The following is a 25,690-nucleotide window of genomic DNA, read 5'->3' as shown; positions in this document are numbered from 1 at the left end:
CTTATAAACAAAGATCCAAACCAGCTGGTGACAGGACAATAACGTTGGAGACATACGAGGTCTGCTATCTCTTCATAGTGAATCATTTAATAGAATCAACAGTTGCCAACAGTTTGCAATAATTGGATAATCACATTTTCTCGAATTTTGAGCTTATTTTTAATTTTAGGTTATGTTACTGCACATTAATTGTAGAGATGCTTATGCTTAATCTTTTCCACTCGAAATTTTTTGTTTAAATTGTATCTGAAGCCTGATAATTGAGAATCTAAAATCAAACTTTGCATAGATGGGGCGGGGCTCCTGAAATTTTTACAGATATGGGACTTGTGGCAGTTGATAGAGCTTATCGATGACTATTCTAGGTATAACTTTAATCAAAATCATTGAAGCCGTTTTCGAGAAAATCGCGAAAAACCCTGTTTCTGACAACATTTTCACCATTTTAGCCGCCATCTTGAATCGCATTTGATCGAAATTGTTCGTGTCTGATCCTTCTATTGTAAGGAGCTTACGTTCCAAATTTCAAGTCATTCCGTTAATTGGGAGATGAGATATCGTGTACACAGACGCACATACACTCATACACACACACACACACACACACACACACACACACACACACACACACACACACACACACACACACACACATACAGACCAATACCCAAAAACAACTTTTTTGGACTTAGGGGACCTTGAAACGTATAGAAATTTACAAATTGGGGTACCTTAATTTTTTTCGGAAAGCAATACTTTCCTTACCTATGGTAATAGGGCAAGGAAAGTAACTAGAGAAAAAACTATTCTTTTATATACATTCATCTTTTATTTAAGGCCAATACGAGGTTGATAAGAAATGACCCTCCTACAACATATGGGAATACCAATAATAAATATATTCCATTGCATATTGATAATATGAATAATCAATATGGTGCCCTCATATTGTAATGTCAATAAATAAATAAATATTGTAACAGCTCATCACTTAGAAGCCCTTGTAAGCCCAAGTTATCACGTGATAGGTAGAATATTGAGTTTCTGATACCAATCAAAGAAAAAGAAGTGTGAAGAAAAAGGGATAAATTTTTTAGAGTCAATTTCGCATTGTTATGATTGCAAGTTATGTAACGAATATATTCCTCATTCTTTTGATTCTAGTGTAGGAAAGAACTATAAACTCAAGGTCCAGTACGCCTTCACAGGATCCAATACGCCTTTTACAGCTGTAATTGATAAAGTATAAATTCAATTTCAGAAGACATTAATTGTATTTCAGAATAGTAATCCTATCATATTAAGCGAGCAATTTATGTATTTTTATAATTATATTTATATCTGGTTATTTATGTTCAACGGATCTCGAAAACGGCTCTAACGGTTATCACGAAATTTGGAACATAGTAGGTTTATGATATAAAAATTCGATTGCACTAGGTCTCATCCTTGGGAGAACTCGCTGAACGACAAAAGGATAATTTATCCTTGGATGAAACAGCTGTGGATAGTAAAAAAGTGAGTGAGCGAGTGAGTATGTGAAAAATCAAAATATCGCATCCCCGAAATTCATAAGATGACATATAGCCAACTGTGAAATATAAACACGATCATTTTAGAGAATTGTGTTCTGTTTATCAATAAATAAAAATAACGAGCGAAGCTCGGTGCCCCGATATTTTATAATAATTGAGAAAACATTAAATGTCAATGAGAACAGACAATTTTATTTGAGAAATAATCACATGCAATTGAGAAAAGTGATCTTCAATTGAGAAACAGACAAATGTAAATGAGAAGTAGTTATCAAATGAAAATGAGACAACTAACCACTTGCTCTACTTTATCATCAGAATTTATCTTAGCAGAAAGTGATCCTATATTCTATATTTCAAGTTGTGTACAAGATCAGCTTGGTTATTTAATTTCTCAATTACAACTGATATCTTCTCAATTACAAATTATACTTTCTCAAATACAATACAATATTTTCAATTACAAGTTCAACTTTTCAAATACAATCAACAGTTCTCATTTACATCTCACATTTTCTGAAACACAAATTACTATTCTGAATCACAATTGATACTTTCTCAAAGACAATTGGAAAAAGGTGTAGTTGAGCAATTCCCCAAGTATATAAAGAGCATACCTCTTTCTTTTTTTTCTCCTTCTTGTCCTTCTCCTCTCTCTTTTCTTCCTTATCAGTGTCTTTATGAGAAGGTGACCTAGAAGTGGGCGTTTCCGATTTCGAATCGGACTTTTCATCTGCTTCGGAAGTATCCTGCTCCGATTTGAGTGCCTTGGTGAGCCTGGCCGTCAACAGCGATTTGATTCCCTTCGGAGAAAGTCCTCTGGCTTCCAGCTCGTCTCTCAGTGAAGTCACCTGAACAAAACAGGTATTTATAACAATATTCCAATCATCGAAACAGAAAGAAAAAATCAGATATGTGCTTACCGTTTGATTTACGAATATATCAGACTACACTTTGACGTGTCATACACTGCGGGAGCGTTGTTTCCTCGATACAGTTCCATATGATGAATAAGTATAGTAAAGTAATGTAAAGTAAACTAGTAGTTCAGTGAACAGTAGACCTCGCGCAGTTATAAACCACAGCCTCCTCTTATACTGTGCATCAGAGTAAATCCTGTCTGTATGTCATGTCGGCGAGATATCGGTGTGAAAACGGCTAATGGGTGTTGGGGTTGGTGTATCAAAAATGCTAACATCAAAAGCTAATCTCCTTCAAGACATACTGGCAACAGGACAGCCCGAGTTCAAAGCAGAGAAAGGTCGAGAGACAATACTATGTTATTTTAGTTATTAATTGCATGCAATCAATAGTTCATTTAATAGTGCATAAAAATCGCATGCAATTAATAGTCCACTCAGCAGCTGATTTTTACCAAGTTACATTGAAATATTGAATCGCATGCGTCATTGAATGCAATTTATAATCCACTCGACAGCTGATTTATGATGAATAATTTTATAGTCTGATTTTTACTCTAATATTGGCGTATGAAGGAGGCTTCTTTTCCTTTTATATTATCCTTGAAATGGAAAATTTCCAAAAACCTTATAAATATGCCGACGCGAAATTCAAAAAGGAACATACTTGTCAAATTTCCTTAAAATCTATTGCCGCGTTTCGCTGTAAATGCGAAGTTAAATATAAACATAAAAACATATAAACATAAAGATAAATGCAAAACCGTCGACTTGAATCTTAGACCTCACTTCGCTCGGTCAATAATTTATTTTATGTTTCAAGTTCGCAACGTCATGTAGATTGGATATATACAGCGACACTCCATACTCAGATGAAATAGATGATATACTAAGGTGAGTACAGACAAGCGCATTTCACTTTTCATTAGCAGATGCAACGCTTATTATATCTGTACCTTTCTGTTTCTGTACAAATAGAGATATAATCAGCTGATGAAAAGTGAAATGCGCGTGTTCGTGGTGCTGACGTTTGCACGCAGCTTTAGACACTCGAAGTATCCTCATTATTCCAGTAACTTTTTTTAATAATAAATACTGTTTATAGATAATAATTAGAATATTACGCCTCAGAGTGTTTCAAAGAAAAAATACACAGTATATACTAAGAAACCCAATATGTGAATAATTAGCAAAGTGCGTCCTAAGCTTTATACAGATTTATATTAGTGATAGCCTCCACTTTACATAAAGTAACTCCAGTAACACCAAGTTACTAAAGAAACAAGAAGTTTTAACACCAAGTAACACTAGTTACACTTATAATTCATTAGCAAAAATAGCCTTGAACTAAGGCAACACGTTCTGTGGTGATGGATCAACGTTATCAAACCTTCGAGCAATACAATGAAATATGCTTTTAATATAAACAATGTTATCACAACTTTGGAGCAATTAATACATGAAAGATAATAATAATGATAATAATAATAATAATACTTTAGATGCTCTTCAAGTCTTACAAGACTGGACAACTTACATTAGATTTTCCAGAGTACTTTCAAATTGAGTTTGTTTTTTCGGTTCCTTCAATAATATTCCATTTTTCCTTCATAATATTTCACTTTTCTTTCATTTCTCTAATATGTTAATATTCCATATTTTAGTGATTATGTGGATTCTTCTATATTTGGTTTGTAATGTTCAAATGATGTAAATTAACATTTTGAGAAGAACTACAAGACTCAACCTATTTCAGATTATGTGTAACCTTATCCAAATTTGGGAGAGTAATAGCAGAAGGTTACCTGATTTTTCCACTCCCTATCATTTTGTAATTATTTAAGAATATAGATAAATAATGTAGAAAATAATTCAATTTCGGACTATGTGTAACCTCATCTAAATTTGGGAGAGGAAAAGCCCAAGGTTACCTCTTCCTGTCATTTTGATGATGCAATAATTATTGTAAGAATAAATAAAAATAAATATTGAATATCGATGAATCAACAACTCACCTTCATAGTCTTGACATCAAGTTGCGAATGATGTGTCGGCTTCTTTTTCTCCCCACCTTCAGTTTCCTCAGTTTCCTGTAAGCATAAATACTGATATGAGGAGGATGAATATTTTCATCAAGTACATTGAAGAGCTATGAAGATTCAGGGTGATATTGAAAATGATAGAAGATAGTGTAAATATTGATCAGGAAAATGTAGATTGTAATTGAGTAAGGAAAGAGATTATAGTCGCACGGTTGTATGTTGTAGCTAGAAGAGAGAGAGAGGTTGATTGATCGACTTTCACACACCATTCATCCGAAAACCATTCAGCACATGCATGCATAGCCTAGTTGGTAGTCTAGCCTAGGATAATGAAAGTACAGTGTGAGATTCAAAGTAGAGGCGTTGCCTTTTCGTCTGCCGCTTCCGACGGATCTGCAGCCGCGTCGACAGACGTATCCGCGTCGGTGTCGACAGACGGCGTCTCAACATCGGCTACAAGTTGTTCTTCGTCGTCTGTGTCTGTCGGGTCGACATCTGCAGCGGGTTCAGGCTCGTCGTCGCCAGCATGCAGTTTGCGAGCGAGCGCCTGCTTGTAGGCGGCTTGCAGCGAGTCCCACTCCAGCTGCGTCGGGGTGCAGCTCCACACGTCCGGCACAAATATGACGACCGTCTCGACACGGGCCGGCACCAGCTTGCCCTTGTGCGTCGATTCGGCGCGCCGATAGTAAATCTCCAGAAAGCGGAACCTGGAGAAGACACAACACCAACATCATCAGATACATTCACCAAGGCTCCCCCCCACCACTTCCCAGCCCCGGTGTCGCCACAACATAGATTGCTCTTGTGCAAATCACTTATTACAAAGTCGCCAACGCTGAAAAATGAAAGCCAATCTTTATCAACACTACACAACACTAATCAACCAACACCACTCAAATTCACGTGGACCATTCTGAGGCAAAGGTGCAAACAGAACGAGTCGATGCCACAATGTCACTAAACATCTAGCAATTATAAATAAAAAGGAATCATTTATAATTTATACATATAATATAATAATAATATTCGTATGACTTTTACGGGTGGGGAGTCCCTGACGTAAGTTCCACCTCACCTGAATATATTAACATATAGAAACAATAGCATAAGTAAATATCCCATGGTACAGGACGTTTATGTAGCAATTTTTACTGTTATCTAAAGCCGATTAGCTAAACGATTGATCAGCTAAAGTGTGGTATCACACTAAAGTGACAAGTGGAATCGAATAAGAACGAATGAAGAGTTATAAAGAAAGGCACTACAATAACGAGTCACGAATATGATACTATGCCAAATCGTGAAAGTAACAGTAACTGGAAAAATGTTTGTTGTGTGAAACAGTTGTGATAAAACCAGATAATTCTATTCGGGGCACAGAACTGTAAAAATACTGAATTATCAATAAAAACAGCAGAGGGGTTGAGATGTGAAGCACCTAGAGAAGAAGATTTCAAGTATATTTAGATGGATTCCTTGAGGAGAAATTACAGTTTTCAATTTGGACAGACTTCAGAACATGTCTTGTTTAGTGAACCATTTTCAACAGATCCCTAATGTTAAAGAATAGGAGATTGTTGGAGGTTGGTAAAACCATAGACAAATAATCTGGATATCTTCACTCTATGGAAAAGCTATGATGGCGGTGAAATTGTGAGGATAATAGTTGAAACAAGAAGTATTCAAAGAAATATTATCAAAAGTGAATTTATTATTAAATAGAAAAACAATAAAGCTGATACAAGTGATAGTGCAGTGAGGTGACAGAAATTAGGTGTAGAACAATTAATTATTTCATGGGGTACAGGAAATTATAGAATTACAGTACTGTAAAAGTATAAACAATAATCATTTTGAAAACTTGACATGGGAAATATTTAGAAAATTGAGAAGAATTGTCTAAAATCTAGAATTTTCTACAAGTTCATCAAGATTTTCAAATGGAAAAGGAACTTGGAAACCTGACTTCATTGGTGTACTTATTTTTTCAATAGCTAGCCCAAGCTACAGTCTTCTTTATCTGCGTTGACACAAACTAAACCATATAATTCAAATTGTATAAATTTATTTATTCGTGAAAATAATTACAGATCATATGATTGGGATAGAACAACAGGCTTTTATTATTATTAAATATATGATTTTTTTATTGATTCATACATCATGAAAATTATGGGGAGAGAAATAATAAGGTAACCTTGTGCTATTCCTCTCCCAAATTTAGATGAGATTACACATAGTCCGAAATAGGTCAAGTCTTGTAGTTGCTCACTTCAAAAAACATTACTTTAAAAGTTGATTACAATCTAAAGGTGCGTACAGATATACGCGCCGCGAACATGAGCGATTCACTTTTGATCAGCTGACTATATCTGTATTTTTACAGAAACGGTAAGATACAGATATAAAAAGCTTGGCATCAGCTGATTAAAAGTGAATTACTCATGTTCGCGGCGCGTATATCTGTACGCACCTTTACATTTGTGGCATAACTGAGTTCATTGTTAACTGTGGAAGAATTCAGGTGGTTTAAAATTTTCAAGATTAATGGTGTAATTGATACTGAAGTCTCAAATTGATATCGAAGACCTCAATTAACGGCAAAACACTGTTTCAGAAAGTATTTGCAACCAACATGTCGTAACCTATCGGTAAATTATGAGTTTTCCAGACAAACTAGGGGATTACAAATACAAATTAAAACTACATTCAACTTCAAAATTCTACTCGGAATTGAAGGCGTGAAGTAAAGCACCCAATTTTTATTTGATAGAATAGTGATGAGACTAAGAAAGCTGGAATGAAAGTATTCTATCAAGCGTAAAGCGGTTAACAATAAAATCCACAAAATAAGACAACATTTGATAGTGTAGAAGGATGCAGTTGTAAAGAGATTATACATTGAATTTGGAAATAAGGATATTATGCAGACAACGAAATCTGGATCGAGAAAGAATAATATGAAGAAGAAATAGATAAAAACGTCCCAACGCAATTTTGCACTAAAAAGACAATGTTCCGCACAATCCATTCAACACACACCACAACAGGTATTCATTTAGTAATAATATCAAACAATTAGTGAGTGATCTTCATGTAATTTATCAAGTAAGTTACTTTAGAATAAAATTTATCGTCTGAGCAAACCTGAAATAATAGAGAAATGTGACATCGATAAAATAACAATAATACGTTTTTATTTATTTTTAAACATAATTATGACCTCAGAAACTACCGGTGATGGTTTATTTAGTGCGGGTTAAATTTTAATCGTGATTAATTTCGAAAAAGCTTTCTCTGATTGATTCTTGTCATGTTGAAATTAATCACGATTAAAATTCAGCCGGCTTTTGTGCAACCGGGTCTCAATCTAGAGAAATAAATTTGTCATCTTCATTGCAATATTGAAGAAGCAAAATGAATGGGGCCGATTTCCAAGCTTTGGATCAATAAGTTCTGGACTTACAGAGTTTAGGACTTAAATAAGCCCTCATATCTAAATCGTATTTCTGGCCCTCAGATTCATCTCGAAACTCTCATTTGATTCCAAGATTTAAAGCAATGAACAAGAGGGAAAAGTACAGTATTGGCTTATACATGTACGGGATGGAAAATATACGATTGACGCATCATCACTCATGAAATAATGAGCTGATTCACTTGTAATTTTACATTAAGATTCGGAATTTATCGTGGTTGGTTATAACCCTATTTTCATTAATCAATCTTTTGAGAAGATACAAGAAAGCATCTGTTGCTTATGGAAAGATACATTAACGCTCCTTGTGTATCTTTTCGGATGCAACACGTTGTTTTTGAGAAGATACAAAAGAGCATCTGATGCTTGAGGAATCATACATAAAAGCTCATTGTGTAACTTATCGGATGCAACACGTTACCTTTAAGAAGATACAAGAAAGCATCTGTTGCTTATGAAAAAATAAATTTTCAAAAAAGATGAATGTTTTTGCACAACACAACCTATCAGTTATGCTTGTTATGCTCTTAGCATACAAGACTAGTTAAGATTGTAACTTTGGAACTTTGATATTATTTTACTATAGTCTATAGTAAAATAATATCAAAGTTCCAAAGTTACAATCTTAACTAGTCTTGTATGCTAAGAGCATAACATAGACTATAGTAAAATAATATCAAAGTTCCAAAGTTACAATCTTAACTAGTCTTGTATGCTAAGAGCATAACAAGCATAACTGATAGGTTGTGTTGTGCTAAAAGGACGTAACTCCAAAAAGCTGATTGTGTATCTTTTCGGATGCAACAAGTTGTTTTTGAGAAGATACAAAAGAGCATCTGCTGCTTAAGGAAAGATACATTTTCAAAAATGTTCGATGTTTTTGAACAAGTAGTATTGTAGTCTATAGTGAGGTTCACATTACAATGGCAGTGTTTGATTAGCAATCGTATTGCTATCCTTGTCTATCATTCAACAAAGCGGATAGCGCTATCTCTTTCTCGCTTTGCTCTATTGCCAGATCGCTTTTCAACAATGTAGAAATATAATTAACTAACAAAATATTTAACCTTGATTATGAAAATTCATTATTAAATCATTGAAAATAGTTATTTGTGCAACTAGTGCGCAAAGTGACAGTTTGCTACACTGAAAGAAACGTTTACGCACGAGCCGTAGGCGAGGGCGGAATGGTTTTTTGAGTGCAGCAGAGGAACTTTGCGCACGTATTTCACGTAAAATTTTTCCTACAGTTACCATTGAATATGAAAAGTGGTTGATTTTGGGTAAAATGATGGCTGAAATCCATCAAATGTTTGTCTGTATAATTTTGTTATTAATAACAACTTTATTTCATTTTAAACTTGATAAGCCAATTGAAAATTGATGATCGATAATTTATTAAAATTAAAAATTAAATTAATCCAATTAATTTGAAAAAATTTGAGTAAATCTTAATTTCTAAATAACTTTTCAACCAATCAATTTATGAATGAAAAAAATATTATTCGAAATAATGATTAATTAATAATATTCAAAATGTATAATTTAATGAGTTCTGATTTTTATTTATTTGAAAATCAGAAAAATATAGATAGAACAAATTCGCTTACAAAATACACGCAAACAATGTCAACAGCTGATTGGGATTTCTGCAAGATAATACGCAAAGTATTAGGAATACGCAAAGTAATACTTTGCGCACTAGAGCAGAAAAGTTATTCTTTGCGTTCTGTAATCAGTGCTGGAATGGTCACTTTTCAAGGTAACTGTAGGAAAATATAATTTATTTCTTGCTTGATAAAATATTATTGATTATTTTAAAAAAGAATGAACAGTTAATATTACATCAATAAGACCTGTATCATGATATTGTGGTAATTATTCATATTAAATAAAAATACTAAGAAATTGTCAAAAAAACACAGATTTATTGATACTTAGAAAGACCGGTTTCAGTTGTTACACCATTGTATTTTTATTTAATAGTCTATAGAAGGCATTGACAAGACAGAGGACCGGCAACGTTGTTCTCCTATCTTTCTCTACTGCCATTACAACGTGGACCTCACTATAACTTAGTGGCCCTCCGCCTATAGGACCACAGAACCCGGACTGTACGTAATTATCAGCATGGATCTTCAAAACTAAATCTCCAATCTATTAGTGTTACACCTGCTAATCACTAAAGCTTACCACTGAGTACACTTGGAGAGGTCAATGCCGGTGAGCGCGCGGCAGTTACGGATGGCCGTTTTGATGAGCACCGACGGATCAGTGGCCGGATCGGCGCCGTCCAGCGACGGACTCCACGGGCCGCCGATGGCCATGTTCTCGTTCTTGCCACGCACGCCGACCAGCAGCTGGATGAGCCGGGTCACGTGGACACACTCGCTGCTGCCAGTGATGCTTCCACCCCCTTCCAAGTCCGCGTCCTCCGCCAGCAAACACGCCCGCTTGTAGATGTCGGCCAGTGGCGGCATACCCAACAGCATAACCTACAACCAAATAAGATCATTCATTCACAAGATTCAATAATATAAGTTCATTCATGTCATTCAACAATATCACCTACAATCAAATAAGATCATTCATTCATGAGATTCATTACTATAAGTTCATTCAACAGCATCACCTACAGAGTGTCTGATAAGTCACTCCCTATTTTTATACAGCTACTAGCCGTCAGGCTCGCTTCGCACGCCATATCCGTCTATCCAGGAGGCTCCGCCCCCTGGACCCCCGACTGGATCGTCCTGGAGTGAGATCAGCAGGCTCGCTTCGCTCGCCTGCATTTTTCATTTGTAGGACGATCATATGTAGACTAAACATTGACTAAACGTAGACTAAACTTTCATTTGTAGACTAAACGGATATGGCGAGCGAAGCGAGTAATATAATATTCCCAGGAATAACTCTGATTGAAGTAGCAGTGCCCAATCAATTTTTCCGCGGTGAATGCATTTCAATCTTCAACTTGGTGCCAACCTATCAAAGTCAACTCAACTTTATGCCAACCTGACAAAATTATTAATTTAGTTACCAGTTAACAACTGTTTCGAAGAGGTACTCTCTCTAGATTATAGTTCTATATAAATACATGGTATGGACATTTCTCAATTATAATTAAGAGAATAAGAAGAATATACATGCTAAAAGACGAAATTTAAACCCTTAAAAACCACCCTTAGAGTTAAAATATTGCCAAAAGATTTCTTAGTGCGCCTCTAAAGGGCCAACTGAACATACCTACCAAATTTGAACTTTTTTGGTCCGGTAGATTTTTAGTTCTGCGAGTGAGTGAGTGAATCAGTCAGTCAGTCAGTCAGTCAGTCAGTGAGTGAGTGCCATTTCGCTTTTATATATATATATATTATATATATATATATATATATATATATATATATAATTTCATTATCTATGAACCATTTTTTTTATTGAATTTATTTATTTCCATAGAATAATACAACATATTATAGAATATAATACATACACAGGGTATAGCAACAACAAAAATTCAATTAATTAATTAAATAAAGCAATACATAATAGTGGGAATTATCCCCATTACTTTTATAAAACCATTATTACTGTTATAACTACATTTGTTAGATAGAGCACTCCTTGAGGTTGTGTTTAACACCAATTTTCAATTGTTTTAGTTTAAAAATACCCCCTCTCTTGACTGGAAGAACGAGCCAAAATAGCAGCTCATTATGAGGTCTGGGGATCTGTGGTGCGAGTACAAAGGTGGTGGATGGCTGAACGAGGGATCCATGCAACACTGGATGCAAAAACACTGAGATCTTTCTCAAGAATTGTTGCAACAGAGTAATGTGAAATACCACTTTCACGAGATCCTTGACGCATTGATTTCTTAGGGCTCCTCATGAACATTTCACTAACTCTGTTAACATTATCTGCTGTCCTTGACGTTGATGGTCTTCCTGATCGTCTTGCATCTGCGACACTCACTGTTGTTAGTCATTTGGAATGGCAATTTTTAACAGTTTTTGCATCCAGTGTTGCATGGATCCCTCGTTGAGCCATTCACCACCTTTGTACTCGCACCACAGATCCCCAGACCTCATAACTAGCTGCTATTTTGGCTCGTTCTTCCACAGTCAAGAGAGGGGGCATTTTTAAACTGAAAAAAATGAAAATTGGTGAACACAACATCAAGGAGTGCTCTATCTAACAAATGAAGTTCTAACAAAATTGGTTCATAAATAACGAAATTATAGCTGTATAAAAATAAGGAGTGACTTATTAGACATCCTATACAACCAAATCATTCATAAGGTCATTCAAAATCATCACCTACAATCAAATCATTCATGACAGGCTCATTCACTCACTGTTCACCATTTCTGAAAAAACTATTAGAATAAGAATAAATTTTATTAGCCCAAGAAACAGAATGTCACAATTTGACATATAGGCTAGTAACACTCAGTCAATACAAAGTCAATACAAAGTGGCCAAATTTACTATACAAAGCATATATACTGTACATTAATCCTATTAATAGAACAGTAATAATAATAAATTATAGATATTGAAATCGTCTACATTCATTTTCCTGTCTATAAACTCTTCTACTGGAAGGGGTTATTCAAGAGGAATGTTTCTCAAGTCTGTTTGAACCTCCTGTGATTAATTACCTACCTCAAAAGGAAGCCTATTCATCAATTTATTGCAACATTTGAGGGACTTTGATCAGTTTTTTGCATGGATTGCAGTACGACTTGAGTGTAGCTTCTTATGCCTATTCCACAAGTTGCATCTGCTAATAATATGCAGTTTGTCCCCCTTTTAATTTCAGGTCCAGGGTCCAAAGGTCCAAAGGTCCAGTCGCTGGCCATGCTGGTTAGCTTGGCCGCAATGGTCTTGCATCCACACTGAAATGTGAACAGTGCCCCATCAAGGCCAGCGATAGACAAGATAAGTTAAGACTTAGTCTAAGACTTAGTCGTTAGCCTTCACTCGACAAAAATCGGAGCGATGGCCAACGAAGGCCAATGAAAGACAGATCTGGCAAACCACCCATCCACACTCTGGCACTCGTCGCCATTTGTACGCATTAAGGTGCGTACAGACTTTCGCTCTGCTCCGCAATCGAACGTCACTCGAGCAGATCGATTGATGATCGACCGGGGAGCAAGAGTGGAACGCGAGAAGAGCATGTAACAGAGCTCGAGCTTGGCAAGTTCCTAGGTCGAACTAACCAATAGTTGCGCATGCGTTGTTAACGTTTTTGTTGGTCTCTGTGTTATGATCTCTGTGTTAGCATATAAAATTATCAACATTTATAATTAATAAATAAAACAGCTGGATTGAACGTTTCACATTTGTAAGGTTAGGTTGTAGCGAAGTCAACAATAAGAAAAGAGCGGAGCGATCATCCTTCGAACATATTTCGAACCTCAAGCGAACACTTGCATAACATCTCGCGTAACGTTCATGATCGGAGCGAGTGCGGAGCGTGTTCGAGGCGCGTATATCTCTGTACCCACCTTGAGACGATAGTGTGGATGCTGCATTAGGGTGGCCACTAACGACAGGACAGTTGTGTTGAACATGTGTAAACAAAATGTCATACATTGTTGTGTTATCACAGAAGCGATTGGCTTCGAGAACAATTTTTTGAGGTAACGGTTTTTGTAACTCTGATTTTTTGTTGTTTATTTTTTCTTCCTTGTTTGAATTTAAATTATTTTTTGTACCATTAAAATTTGTAATTTTCCTTTTCCAGTGGTTTGTTTATTTTTATTAATTGTTTACTTTATTAAAATTAGTAGAATTGATGGTGATGTTGTGAAATCTCTCCATAATAAGAAAACAAAGATATTGTCAAATTTCACTAGAAATTTATTAAAACCTTTAAAACAGTACCATGGTTTCACAACAGTATCATGTTTACTTTATGATAGAAGCCTCTCGCTGATGACAATAACATGCATGATGAACATGAGTGTATGCATGATAAACATGCATATAGATAGATAGATACAATATCATTCACAACTATAAATGATTGGGGAAGGAACAACAGGCTTAAAACCCAAAACTGTTCCTTTCCCAAATTTGGATAGAAATAGTCCATGCATGTCCTACCGTTAGTGGCCAGCCTTAAATCGCATATTTTAATTTCTGAATTAGTCTAGTGCATACCTTTGCGGAGAAGAGGTAGTCAGCATCGTGCGGATCCTGAGGGGCGGCGGCGAGCAGAGGGGGCGGCGACACATCCTTGTGCATGATGTGGAAGGCACACGGCTTGTCAAGACTGAGACTGCGGTGCGCGGGGAACACATCTACTCGGGGAATCAGACTCGTGAAGAAGTCCGATGGCACATACATGCTCGTGTAGCGCTTCTTCAGCTCCATCACGTTGGCTTCTCGGCTGCAAACAAGTTAAATTGCAAATAATTGTAATTCAATTGTATATTTATAATACCGGGTGTTTCAAAATGAATGAGGGGGTTCCAACATGTTATAATATTTACTACATCGAACTTACAACCACATGTCATATATCAAAAATCTGGTGTGGTACACTCACACAACTTTCCTTGCTCATTGATCTATAAGCCTCATTCTTAAACGAGGATAATTTAGGGGAATAACATTATGCCTATTGGCGGTTAAATAATTGAAACTACGATTATACTATTGTTATTGTTTTCAGAGTACATTTTCCTTTGAATTATTAAATTTGAGGATTTTTTAAAAGTTGTCGAAACAGCTGTTCTACAAATAAAATATCGACATATGTGTTCTTTTGAATAAAACTGCTCTACCTACCTACCTCACGCTCGAGAAGGAGGTTACAAAGTAAATTTCTCAGGGATGGGGTGGACCCCCTGTTAGTTTCTCAGGGAGGAGACTCATGCCAGTTAATAGAGCTGATATATAACTATACAGAGCACGAATTTGAAAAAAATCGGTCAAGTCATTATTGAGAAAATCGTGATAGAAATTTAACAAAATTCATCTTTCTTAGGAATATTACGGAGCTCCTGCAATTTTCCCAGAAATGAGACTCATGTCAGTTGATAGGGCTTATAAATAGCTATCTAGGGTATAAATTTGAAGAAAATCGTTAGAGCCGTTTTCGAGAAAACCGTGAAAAACATGGTTTTTTAGTCATTATCCGCCATTTTGAATTGAATTTTATTGTATTCCTTATTGTCAGATCCTCATGGTATAAGGACCTTAAGTTTAAAATTTCAAGTCAATCGGTTAATTAGGAATGGAGTTATCGTGTTCACAGACACACACACACACACACACACACACACACACACACACACACACACACACACACACACACACACACCAACACCCAAAAATCATGTTTTTGGACTCAGGGGACCTTGAAACGTATAGAAAACATGAAATTAGGGTACCTTAAATTTTTTTGGAAAGCAATACTTTCCTTACCTATGGTAATAGGGCAAGGGAAGTAAAAATGGAAGAGGAACTCTAATTGTTTCAACGCAATAAAATAAACCATATAGTTGAATAGCGTCAAATAATACTGTACAAGAATACAGAATTACACATGATTGGTCACCTCGACCCCCTTATAAAAAGTGCAAAAACTAATAATTAAAATCATCAAGCAGAAGCCACCTCGTTATCCGTCAGACCAGCTCTACAATGAGTTTGGTGTGATGGACGCAAGACAACTCTACTCCCTGGAAATTATTTGCAGACTGCACAAAAACCCAGAAAGCTTTCAAAACAGAAACCACTGTCACAATACAAGAAATAGTTAAGCCTTCTTATCACGAACGTGGCTAGGAAGGCAACATACCAACGACACTTCAACCACCTAGCACCAATCTCCACAATTACTTCTTGTACACATCAAGAAAAGTCAAGAAAATTTAAATGCGCCATTAAAAACTGGATCACAACAACTGGAAGACATAATATGAAAAACATAATAATTTCGAACAAGATCACTTACCCAATGGATTTGCACCCCCACTCTAGATTTAATTGTATCACTTCTACATCTGCTCTAGAACATGGGTTTCCCATAGTTGAGTAGGTTAATTTCCAAAAAAATACAATTTATTTATATTTGTAGTAAATTTCATATATTGTTTTCTTGAATATTATGTACATTTTATTGATTAGATGGCTTATTTGTACATTAATGGAGATAATATTTATTATTATTATTCATTATCCATAATCATCCCCATAGTACAAGGTTTAATTAGAGGTTTTGTATACCCACCTCATAGAAATTGGCTACTGGAGAGCCAATGTCAACTTGAGCCTTGAGTCAAATTTTATTATACTGGTTTTATATGGGAATGAAAATATTCATGCACTCACATTAGACAAATTGAGGGCTTGAAGGAGTTCAAAAGAACACTTGGAGAATGTCCTAATTAATTATGTATATACAAATTAGCGGACTTCTTTAAAAGATTAGTTTTACGTCATTCATATTATGTGAAGTTTGTTGTGTTATCTTGTCCGTTGCGTTTGTGTAGATGGAGTATTATTATTCATAATATTAAGCTGTGTACAGACTTCAGCGCCCCGAATACGCACATTTCACTTTTCATCAGCTGATGATGTGTTTATTATATTTGTATTTGTACAGAAACAGTGAGATGTGTACAGAATTGTACAGGAACAGTAAGGTACAGATATAATATTGTAATATGCAACTCTGGTTTACGCACAGACATTTTTGCCAATGCAGACCATTTTCTATAAGATTTATTTGGCTTAGTGTATTCATGAGGTTGTTTTTATTCTTTGTTGTTGTTTTATATTGAAAATGAGTACATATTAGATTTTTACTTTGTGAATTGCATTTTTTTGGAAATAAATATCTTTTGTCTGTCAATAAGCATAGCATCAGCTGATGAAGAAAGGAATGCTTTTGTTCGTAGAGCAAAAATCTGATGCACCTTCAAATTATAAAACTTTGACGGGTCATATAGTGCATGAGCGCTTCTTCCTTGTTGCAGTTCCATATGATGAATAAGAAAAATAAGAAAGTATATCTTTCAACTTTATTCAATGGTATTTTATTTTTTAATGTATTATAATAATTCACTTAAATAACCATTGTCATTTACATTATGTTTTTGATGCAAATAAAGATTAAATTTGATAATATGATTCAATGTGTTACAGATGATATATAATATGATCCACTAGTAAACCTGAATGACTACTCACACATCTAGCGTTATTTGCGGAATGAAGACCATGTAACGCGGAATGGCGCGCACTTTTCGCCGGCGCGGACTCTTACTGCGCTTGCGAACCGATGTCGATGGACTGCGTGCTCTCTCCTTGTCTTTATCTTTGTCGTCTCTCTCCCTAAACACAAAATTATGAATACAATGTAATAAATAGATAAATGAATCAAACAACATCCATGCTCCATACAAGAACGCAATTCCAATGTTCCAACTCTACTCTTTCAACCAGGTTTTAGTTTAGTTTATTTCATCCTGTGACCTCCTGTGAAAGGGGTTTAAGGATTTGTCAATTTTTCACTGAAATTCAGTTTCCTAATTTAACAAATTAACAAATCGTTAGAGTTGAAGTCGATTCTCTGGTGCCGGCAAAGTGATCTTTGATCAGAGCATGCTAACTTTTTGGATTTTCGAAAAGTAGACGTGATAGGAGATTACTTATTTCTGGAAGAAGATTGCTGAGTAATAACACAATCATGTTTCTGAAGTGAGGTCCTAGTTAGGTTAGGTTAGGAATAATTTAATTAGTACATTAAAAATTATCATTTATTGTACAAAACCTGTAAACATAACATAATAATTATGAATAGGCCTATATATCATAATTATTATGTTATGATTACAGGTTTTGTACAGGTTTTATGGAGGAAAGACTATGCTGAGCCTGTACCATTTATTTCCAAAATTTTGATAGAAAATTAATGTTGTCGATAGTATTGTTAGGTTATGAAATCACACATAATTTTCGGTCCAGGGTACCATATGACTTATGTATGATTTTTCTTCTCGTGATTATTGAGCATACACAATGAATGGTTATATTGAAAATCTGAGTGCCGGTTGCACAAAAGCTGGTTAAATTTTAAGCGTGATTAATTCAACGAGAACCAATCAGAGAATCCGTCAAAACCGGAAAGACCTTCTCTGATTATATTCTAGTGTTAATATTGCATATTGTTTCTTCTGGTACTAATTAAATTGTCTTAGACATCCATTTAACATTTTTGAACTCTCTTCCAGAGCTCAAGCATTAGCTTTTCTGGGAGAGGCCGTTATTTCAATAATAAAATAAAAGAAAACATTCGTTGAATATGTTTTTAAATTAGTTTAGATTATAATTAGTTATAACATTATAAGAATGTTTTTTTTCACTTGTTTGTAAAAAAAGAATGGCAATAAATTGATTTGATTTGTGAAATTAATTACGATTAATTACGCTTAAAATTTAACCAGATTTGTGCGACCGGGCCTATGCTTTGTCTGAAAAAGGACTATGGAATCGGTAAATTTTTTTGTCCAACGAACCTGAAAAGGTTAGAAGAATATGTGTTCAAAATATGGAGCTGATTGATCAAATCTTTCGAAAGATATTGCAGAGTATACACACAGACGGACAATGTTTTGTCCTTGAGTAAAAAGTAAGAACTCGCTAACGCTCGTTCAATTACCTGCGGTCCTCCCTCCGCTTCTTGCGATCGACTAGGACGTCGTCATCCCTCCTACTCCTCGCCTCCTCACGGCGACGCTGGCGTCGGCCCATGTCATTGTTCCCCGAGTTGCCACAGTTGTCAACTGCAAGAAATAAATTTTTCTTTGAATATTTTTTTTTATCACGGATGGTGGCTTTATAAATTTTAAACTGTTCTGTTGTGTTTAATACATGTCCTTCACTTTTTACTCTGTCATGTCTCATCATTATAAAACCATCCAAATGAAATATTCATTCAAAGCTATTATAAGGAGTTCAATTTTTTTTCAATTCAATTTATTTCACCAAAACACAGAAAACAGTACAAAGATGTGACAATCAGAAAAAAACAATATTCTAAATATCTATATCAACTACCTGTAAAATACGGTTGGAGGCGAAGAACTACTGGCATAAGAGAACCACTTGTTCGCCAGTAGGAGTAGAGACTCAACAGTTTCTAAATCTCAAGCTAATAATTTAAAATGGAATCTTTTCATGCAAACAGTGGAAAGTAGGCTATATTTAAAATAAATGCTATCAATTGTGAATTAATCCTGACAATAATGAATAGTTTTAGAAGCTGAAAAAATTTTGAACTTATTAAATATTAAGATGGAAGTAATAGTTGTGAATTAATAAAAAAAAGTATTAGTAAACATTTAATGAAGTTAAAGTAAACATTTATTAAAAAATAAATGTTAAACATTTATATGTAAACATTTATTAGTAAACATTTTATTTTAAACATTAGTAAACATTTATTGAAATTTATTTTATTCTATTTATTTATTCTTACAAAAATCTAGGAGTGCAACAGGCATAACAGCCCAAACGCATTTTATATCCTGACGATGGTGTGATCACCGAAACTAGTTGATTGAACTAATTTAAAGTTTTTTAAAAAATAAAGGGTACTTTAAGATTTTTAAATTGTTTTTATTAATTTAAAAAGTAGCCCATGTGAATGAAGTGTTTTTAATAGTTGTGAAGTATCCAGTTTTTAATATTTATTGAAACAAACTTAATAGGTTCACCGATGAGCTCGTTCGGGATGCAGTGAAATGTACAGGAGTGAAATGTACTTACTATTAAAAATTAATCTAGAGATGATAAAAATTCATATATAAATGAATCAACTGCAATAAATCCTCATAGATCTATGCTCTATGGTGAGGTTATAATGGCAGCATTTGATAAACATTGGTGTTGCTATCCTTGTATCATCTCCTCTATAATCTTTGTATCAACTTTCTATAGTGACGTCTATGTGTAATGGCAGTATTTGATAAACATTGGTGTTGCTATCCTTGTCAATCATTTGACAAAACACGTACAGGTATCCCTTTCTAGCTCTGCAACGTTGCTGTTTTCAACTATTCTAATGAGACTTTTAAGGAAACAACAGTTGAATTATAGGATTATGATATGATTTGATTGCATGGGGAGGAATATTTTAGTATTACTCCATACTTTTGAAAGAATGAACAATTGTTTACTACCTTACTATAGTACTAGTACATAATCATTCAACTGAATTTTTGCACTACTAGTTAGCTGGCTAGCTGCTAGCTACTTGATTTTAGTTTTTATTTAATCGATTAAATCTAATGGATCATTAAACTAAAATTTGATTGGTTTATTGGATTTGATAAGTGTCCTAGAAGCCGGGCTTTCGTGAAATAGTTTTGCAATATCGATAACAATTTAACAGCTTTATTTCTTTCATTTTGAAAATATTTCACTCTTTCATTTCCAGTTTATGATTTAAAGTATTTGAGTGGTTTCATTGAGAAAATATAGCATGATAAGATATCACATGGTATAGATGTTTCTGTTTCAAATTTCATGCCGATAATTTGTTAGCTCATACCGATTACTGTCAACAACTGTCTATTATTATTACTGTTTTGTTGGCGTGAGAGTGTAAGAACGGCACAACAACAAAAGACTACGTCTTACTATGAAAAGACTACCAACAACACATAGCTTCACGAAAAACAACCACTAGGACTATCGGCTTTAGTTATCAGTGAAATTTGTAACATAAACGCCCTATACAATGGAATACCATGAGACTACTAGCGTTACATAGCTTCACGAAAAAGGACCACTAGGACTAAATACTTTAGTTGAAACAGCGAAATTTTGAACATAAACGCATAACATGGAATATCTTGTTAGGTGGGCCGTCCACTGGAACCGATTTCGTCCGAACTAGCATCGGCCGAAAACAAACGAACTCGTCCGAACGATCCCCCAACAAAGAAAGGAATAGATGCTCGTCCATTGCAACAGGTTCATACGGCCGTCTCCGGCCGATCAATTTTTCGATCCGAATTGAATGGGATTTTCCGGCTCTATACGGCCGAACTAGTCGAGCTGAGACAACTATTAGGGTTCTTAACCTAAAATTGTTCCACAGTCTTGTTTTGTTTTTGTTTTTAAAGTTGTTCTGTGTCATAAAGATGTTTTAGCATAAAGCATTGTTTTATTTAAATGAGGGCTGAAAATTCAACACATCATCATACTCTATAACTGTGACATAGCGTTCATCCTCAAATAACCCTACAAAGTCATCAAACAAAATCATTTCAAGTTTTTAAGATAAAATACTTCTACTTTTGTTGATATTTAGTTAATAAATAAATATTTTATAATGTTTTTTTGTATGATGATATGAATGAATGAATAAATACCTGTGAATTTAAACAGTTATTTTAATGTGTTCGGGGAATTATAAGTTAATCTATTCTAACATTCTATTCTGCTTCTAACAACAAAAAACTAAGAGAAAAAAAGTGAATTCAAGTGGAAAAATGTAGAAAATTCTACTGTGTTATAATAATTATGTTGCAATTGTGATTGTAGAATGTAATAAATAAATGAATAAATAAATAATTGATAATAGGTACTTTCAAGTAGCATAATCTTACAGACTTTGTAAACACACGAAGAATAATAATTTTCCTTACTAAATAGCTTGCCACTTCACTTTCTGGCAACCAGCCAACTACTGAACTGGACTGACGAAAACGATTCCAATGGACGACCGAGTTCGGCCGAGTTGACGACCGGCAGATTCGACCGATCCAACGGCCGAACGGATCGGTTGAATACGGTTCCAGTGGACGGTTACCCAATTCAAAATTCAAAACACTAATGCTATCTTTTCACCAAGGTAATAGTGCTTACTGGGCGGCGGCACAGCGTTGTAGTTGCTGAACGGCTGCGGACGGGTGCGGTCAAGGAGTTCTATGCAGAGTGCGTTCCACTTGTGCTGCATGTAGGCGTTGAATACGGCCGTCACCAGCACACGGTCGCCCACAGTCACTTCTGGCCCTTTCACCACACTGTCAACATTTATTTATTCATTCACTTATTTATTTTTGGATACAATAATTGAAAATCATACGAATATAACTATAAAAGAACAACAGTATTTGCCCAAAACTGCTCTATTCCCAAATTTTGATAATGAATAACATGTCCAAAGAAACCCTATTTCTTTGTTTTTACGGTTAAAAGTTGAAGTTCAATTTTCGTCCAAAAACACATATGAGCTGAAAATTTTGTATTTAGTAGGATTAAAACACCAAATTATAGTGGGAAATTACACTTAATTATAACCGCATGGATGAATGAATGTATTCATTTCCCAAAAACAAAAAAATACATTCTGGTTTATTTGTTAAACAGACTTCAATTATAAATGTCATTCAAAAGGGTATCCTCAAGGCAGCCTTGGGAGTGCACAGACAATACCCTGGTCACCAACTTTTTCTACAAGTTACGAGTCTATGTCCGTCAGTGAATGAATGAATGTATTTATTTGTCAAAAACATACATTTCTGATTATTTGTCAATCAACCAAACTTCAATTATAAATGTCATTCTAAAGGGTAACCTCAAGGCAGCCTTGGGAGAGGCTCAGACAATACCCTAGCCATGAACTTTTTCTAAAATTTGGAGGAGCCTAACAAAACCCTATCCATAAAATGCTGCCTCCAAATGCGTTTGAGTGGTATGACGTTGTTTTGGTGCTCCTCGTTAGTTTGGAAGCTCAGCACTCAAATTAATGTCTTGAGTTTGGGGAAAAGGTTCAAGTTACTAGTGGCCAAGACAGGTTTGTATGGTGGGTTTTCGAAATTATCCCAGCGGGAAAGCTATTTTGCTAGTGGAAAGTGATTTTGGAAAGGAAGGGAAAGTGATTTTGCTAGTGGTCAAGTCAGGTATGAATGGTGGGTGTCCGAAATTATCCCATTTGATTTGCTGGAGAAGCCGTTTGGTTGAACCAGCACTGTGTGGCCAAGTTTTAATGGTTCACAACGATTCCGGAAGTCATTTCAACTGACCTCTTCAATTTTCCAACACCATTCACGAACAATGTCATCACTCATAATGTTTTATGCGTAAACCTGAATAATTCTCCGTTAGATTTATGCTTAACTATTGCCTTTTGCTTGCAAAAACGAATAATGCTACACGACTAGCACTTGACACGAATGAGGTGGCCATGTTTCGAAGTCTATAACTCGACAACAATTCACGATTTGGCAACACCGATTACAGAGAATTTGTTGGGGATGACAAGCTGTTCAGCTCTTTGGAAATCTTTCCCCTACCGCTTGTATGTGTTTTATTACATGTGGTCGGAGGTTGAAAAAAATGATATTTATTGCTTTCAATTCTTTAAGCAGATTGAGCAAGCGGTCACATTCATTTTGCTGGTGTTATTTAATTTAATAATATTTTTTAATTTCTTTTCTTTTTCTCAAAGTATGATTCAATGATTTATTTCAGCCAAAAAAATACATCCAGTACATTAGGCTAGGTCAATTTACAGATAAGTCATATTATTACGATAACAAATATATTATAAACTTAAATTATTATCACAGAATGCACTAAACTTATTCTTTAGGAATACAATACATGCAAAATAAATTTTAATCCTTAGAGATGAAAGAAGGCTTGCTACCTACTCTCTTTTTTTAGATAGTCTATCTTGTTTCTTGTCTTGTGTTATTTTCTATTTATAAGGTTTGTTCCAAACTATTTTATTATTACTTTTCTCATTTATCTGTTTCTTAATAATTTAGTTACTGTTTGTGTAAACAATCGATTTTCAATGAGGCTTGTTTTGGCATAATACGGTAAGCCTCTATAAGCTGTAATTTTTTATTGATGTAAATAAATAAATTTAAGGGTGCTCGCATAGTGACACTTTGTACAGAGTGTTTCAGAGAAACGGGAAATTTAGAAAGTTAAATAATTTCAAGTAAAACAAGTCTTTGAATGAAGTTTTCCATATCATTCAATAGAGCCGTTTTAGAATAAATAATACCATAGCATTTATTTTTGAAGATGTCATCTTGCAGGTATGTTCCTTTCCTACGCAAACATTCCTGTAGTCTCTTCATCACATTGTCCATGGTTTGACGTAACATTACAACTGGAATTTGAAATCGCTTCTTGAATCTTGGCTTTCAGTTCTTCCGTTGTTTAATAATTGGAAGCCAAGATTCGAGAAGAGATTTCAAATTCCAGTTGTAATGTTACGTCAAACCATGGACAATGTGATGAAGAGACTACAGGAATGTTTGCGTAGAAAAGGAATACACCTGCAAGATGTCATCTTCAAAATATAAATGTTACGGTTATTATTTATTCTAAAATGGCATTATTTTTACTATTGAATGATATGAAAAACTTTATTAAAAGATTTGTTTTTTCTTTAAATTATTCAACTTTCAAAATTTCCCGTTTCTCTGAAACACCCTGTATATGTTATGAAATCGTTTATTCAATCGTTTAATCTATCGTTTATTCAGTCTATAGTGAGGTCCACCTTATAATGACAGTATTTGATCAACTTTGGTTCTGCTATCCTTGTCTATCATTCGACATAGCCGGTGGTACTATCCTTTTCTAGGTCCACAACGATGCCAATTATGTTTTTGACAGTGTAGAAATATAATTACTTAATGCAGAGAATCGGCATCGCTATTCTTCTATCTTTATTCACTGCCATTATAACGTGGATCTCACTATAGCATTAAAACCCCATTTTTTGATAAAATTGTGGCAAATGGATAGTGGATTGCATTTTACCTTAATAGGAAGAAAACATCGTCATCGACAAACCCGAAATCGGGCATAATTTTGGTGACAACTCCGGTGAAGACGCGCTGCTTTTGCGGGGTGTTCATCGACGCGTTGTTGTTAGAGTTGACCATCGGCTGTTGTTGCTGCTGATGCTGTTGTTGCTGCTGTTGATGTTGGTGGTGGTTCGGGGGCGGCTGCTGGGTGTTGGGAGCAGCAATCAGCTGTTGCCTGGAGGCGGCGAGGGTAGCGGCCGGAGAGAAGGCGGCAGTATTCAGCTGCTGCCGGGTCGGGTAGCTGATCGCGCCCATCTGATTGAACATGTTCTGCACAACAAACAAACAACTACTGTTGGTAAACATTAAAACATTGATGCCCGGTTTCTCAGTCGTTCCATAAACTGTTAATCTATTCAATAACTTTATTGAATCGATAAACATGAGAAATTCGTTTCTAGAAGGCTCCATAAACTTATTGAATCCTTAAATCTCTCGATAAATCATATGCACGGTTTCTCAGTCGTTCCATAAACTGTTTATCCATTCAATAACTTTATTGAATCGATAAACATGAGAAATGCGTTTCTAGAACGCTCCATAAACTTATTGAATCCATAAATCTCTCGATAAACTATAGTGCCAAAATCCAGCCTATAAATAGTTATGGAATGGATAAATTTGTCAAATTTTTTGTTGCAATCAAAAAAATTAAGTTACAATAATAAAATTGAAATTAGTGTAGATCAACAGTATTTTAAAAACAAAACCGAACCAAAGTTGCACTATATTACCTATAGTACCTAGTTGCTGTTACATCGTATATTAACATATATTTTAGCAAACATAGTATATCATTCTAAATCTAATGCATAGTATATCTATTTGTAATTGATGATGTGTTAGTTTTTTG

General features: G+C 35.0%; 1 protein-coding gene across 2 annotated transcripts in view; it reads right to left on the bottom strand.

Annotated features, from left to right (window-relative positions):
* Nucleotides 1–25,690, bottom strand: part of LOC111052849 (cell division cycle and apoptosis regulator protein 1-like) — a 69,964-nt gene that overhangs the window by 31,129 nt on the left and 13,145 nt on the right. For both annotated transcript variants that reach the window (XM_039420732.1, XM_039420733.1), the window contains 9 exons: nt 24,791–25,107; nt 21,872–22,029; nt 18,657–18,780; nt 17,186–17,329; nt 14,147–14,375; nt 10,169–10,470; nt 4,865–5,204; nt 4,471–4,545; nt 2,153–2,386 (listed from right to left, as the gene is read on the bottom strand). In XM_039420732.1, the coding sequence (XP_039276666.1) occupies nt 2,153–2,386; nt 4,471–4,545; nt 4,865–5,204; nt 10,169–10,470; nt 14,147–14,375; nt 17,186–17,329; nt 18,657–18,780; nt 21,872–22,029; nt 24,791–25,107 (1,923 nt within the window). The remainder of the gene's footprint in view (nt 1–2,152; nt 2,387–4,470; nt 4,546–4,864; nt 5,205–10,168; nt 10,471–14,146; nt 14,376–17,185; nt 17,330–18,656; nt 18,781–21,871; nt 22,030–24,790; nt 25,108–25,690) is intronic.

This window comes from Nilaparvata lugens, chromosome 2 (genome assembly GCF_014356525.2).
Source record: "Nilaparvata lugens isolate BPH chromosome 2, ASM1435652v1, whole genome shotgun sequence".
Classification (NCBI taxonomy): Eukaryota; Metazoa; Arthropoda; class Insecta; order Hemiptera; family Delphacidae; genus Nilaparvata; species Nilaparvata lugens.
Note: the sequence above shows the minus strand (reverse complement) of the source record. Positions and strands in the feature narration are given on the sequence as shown.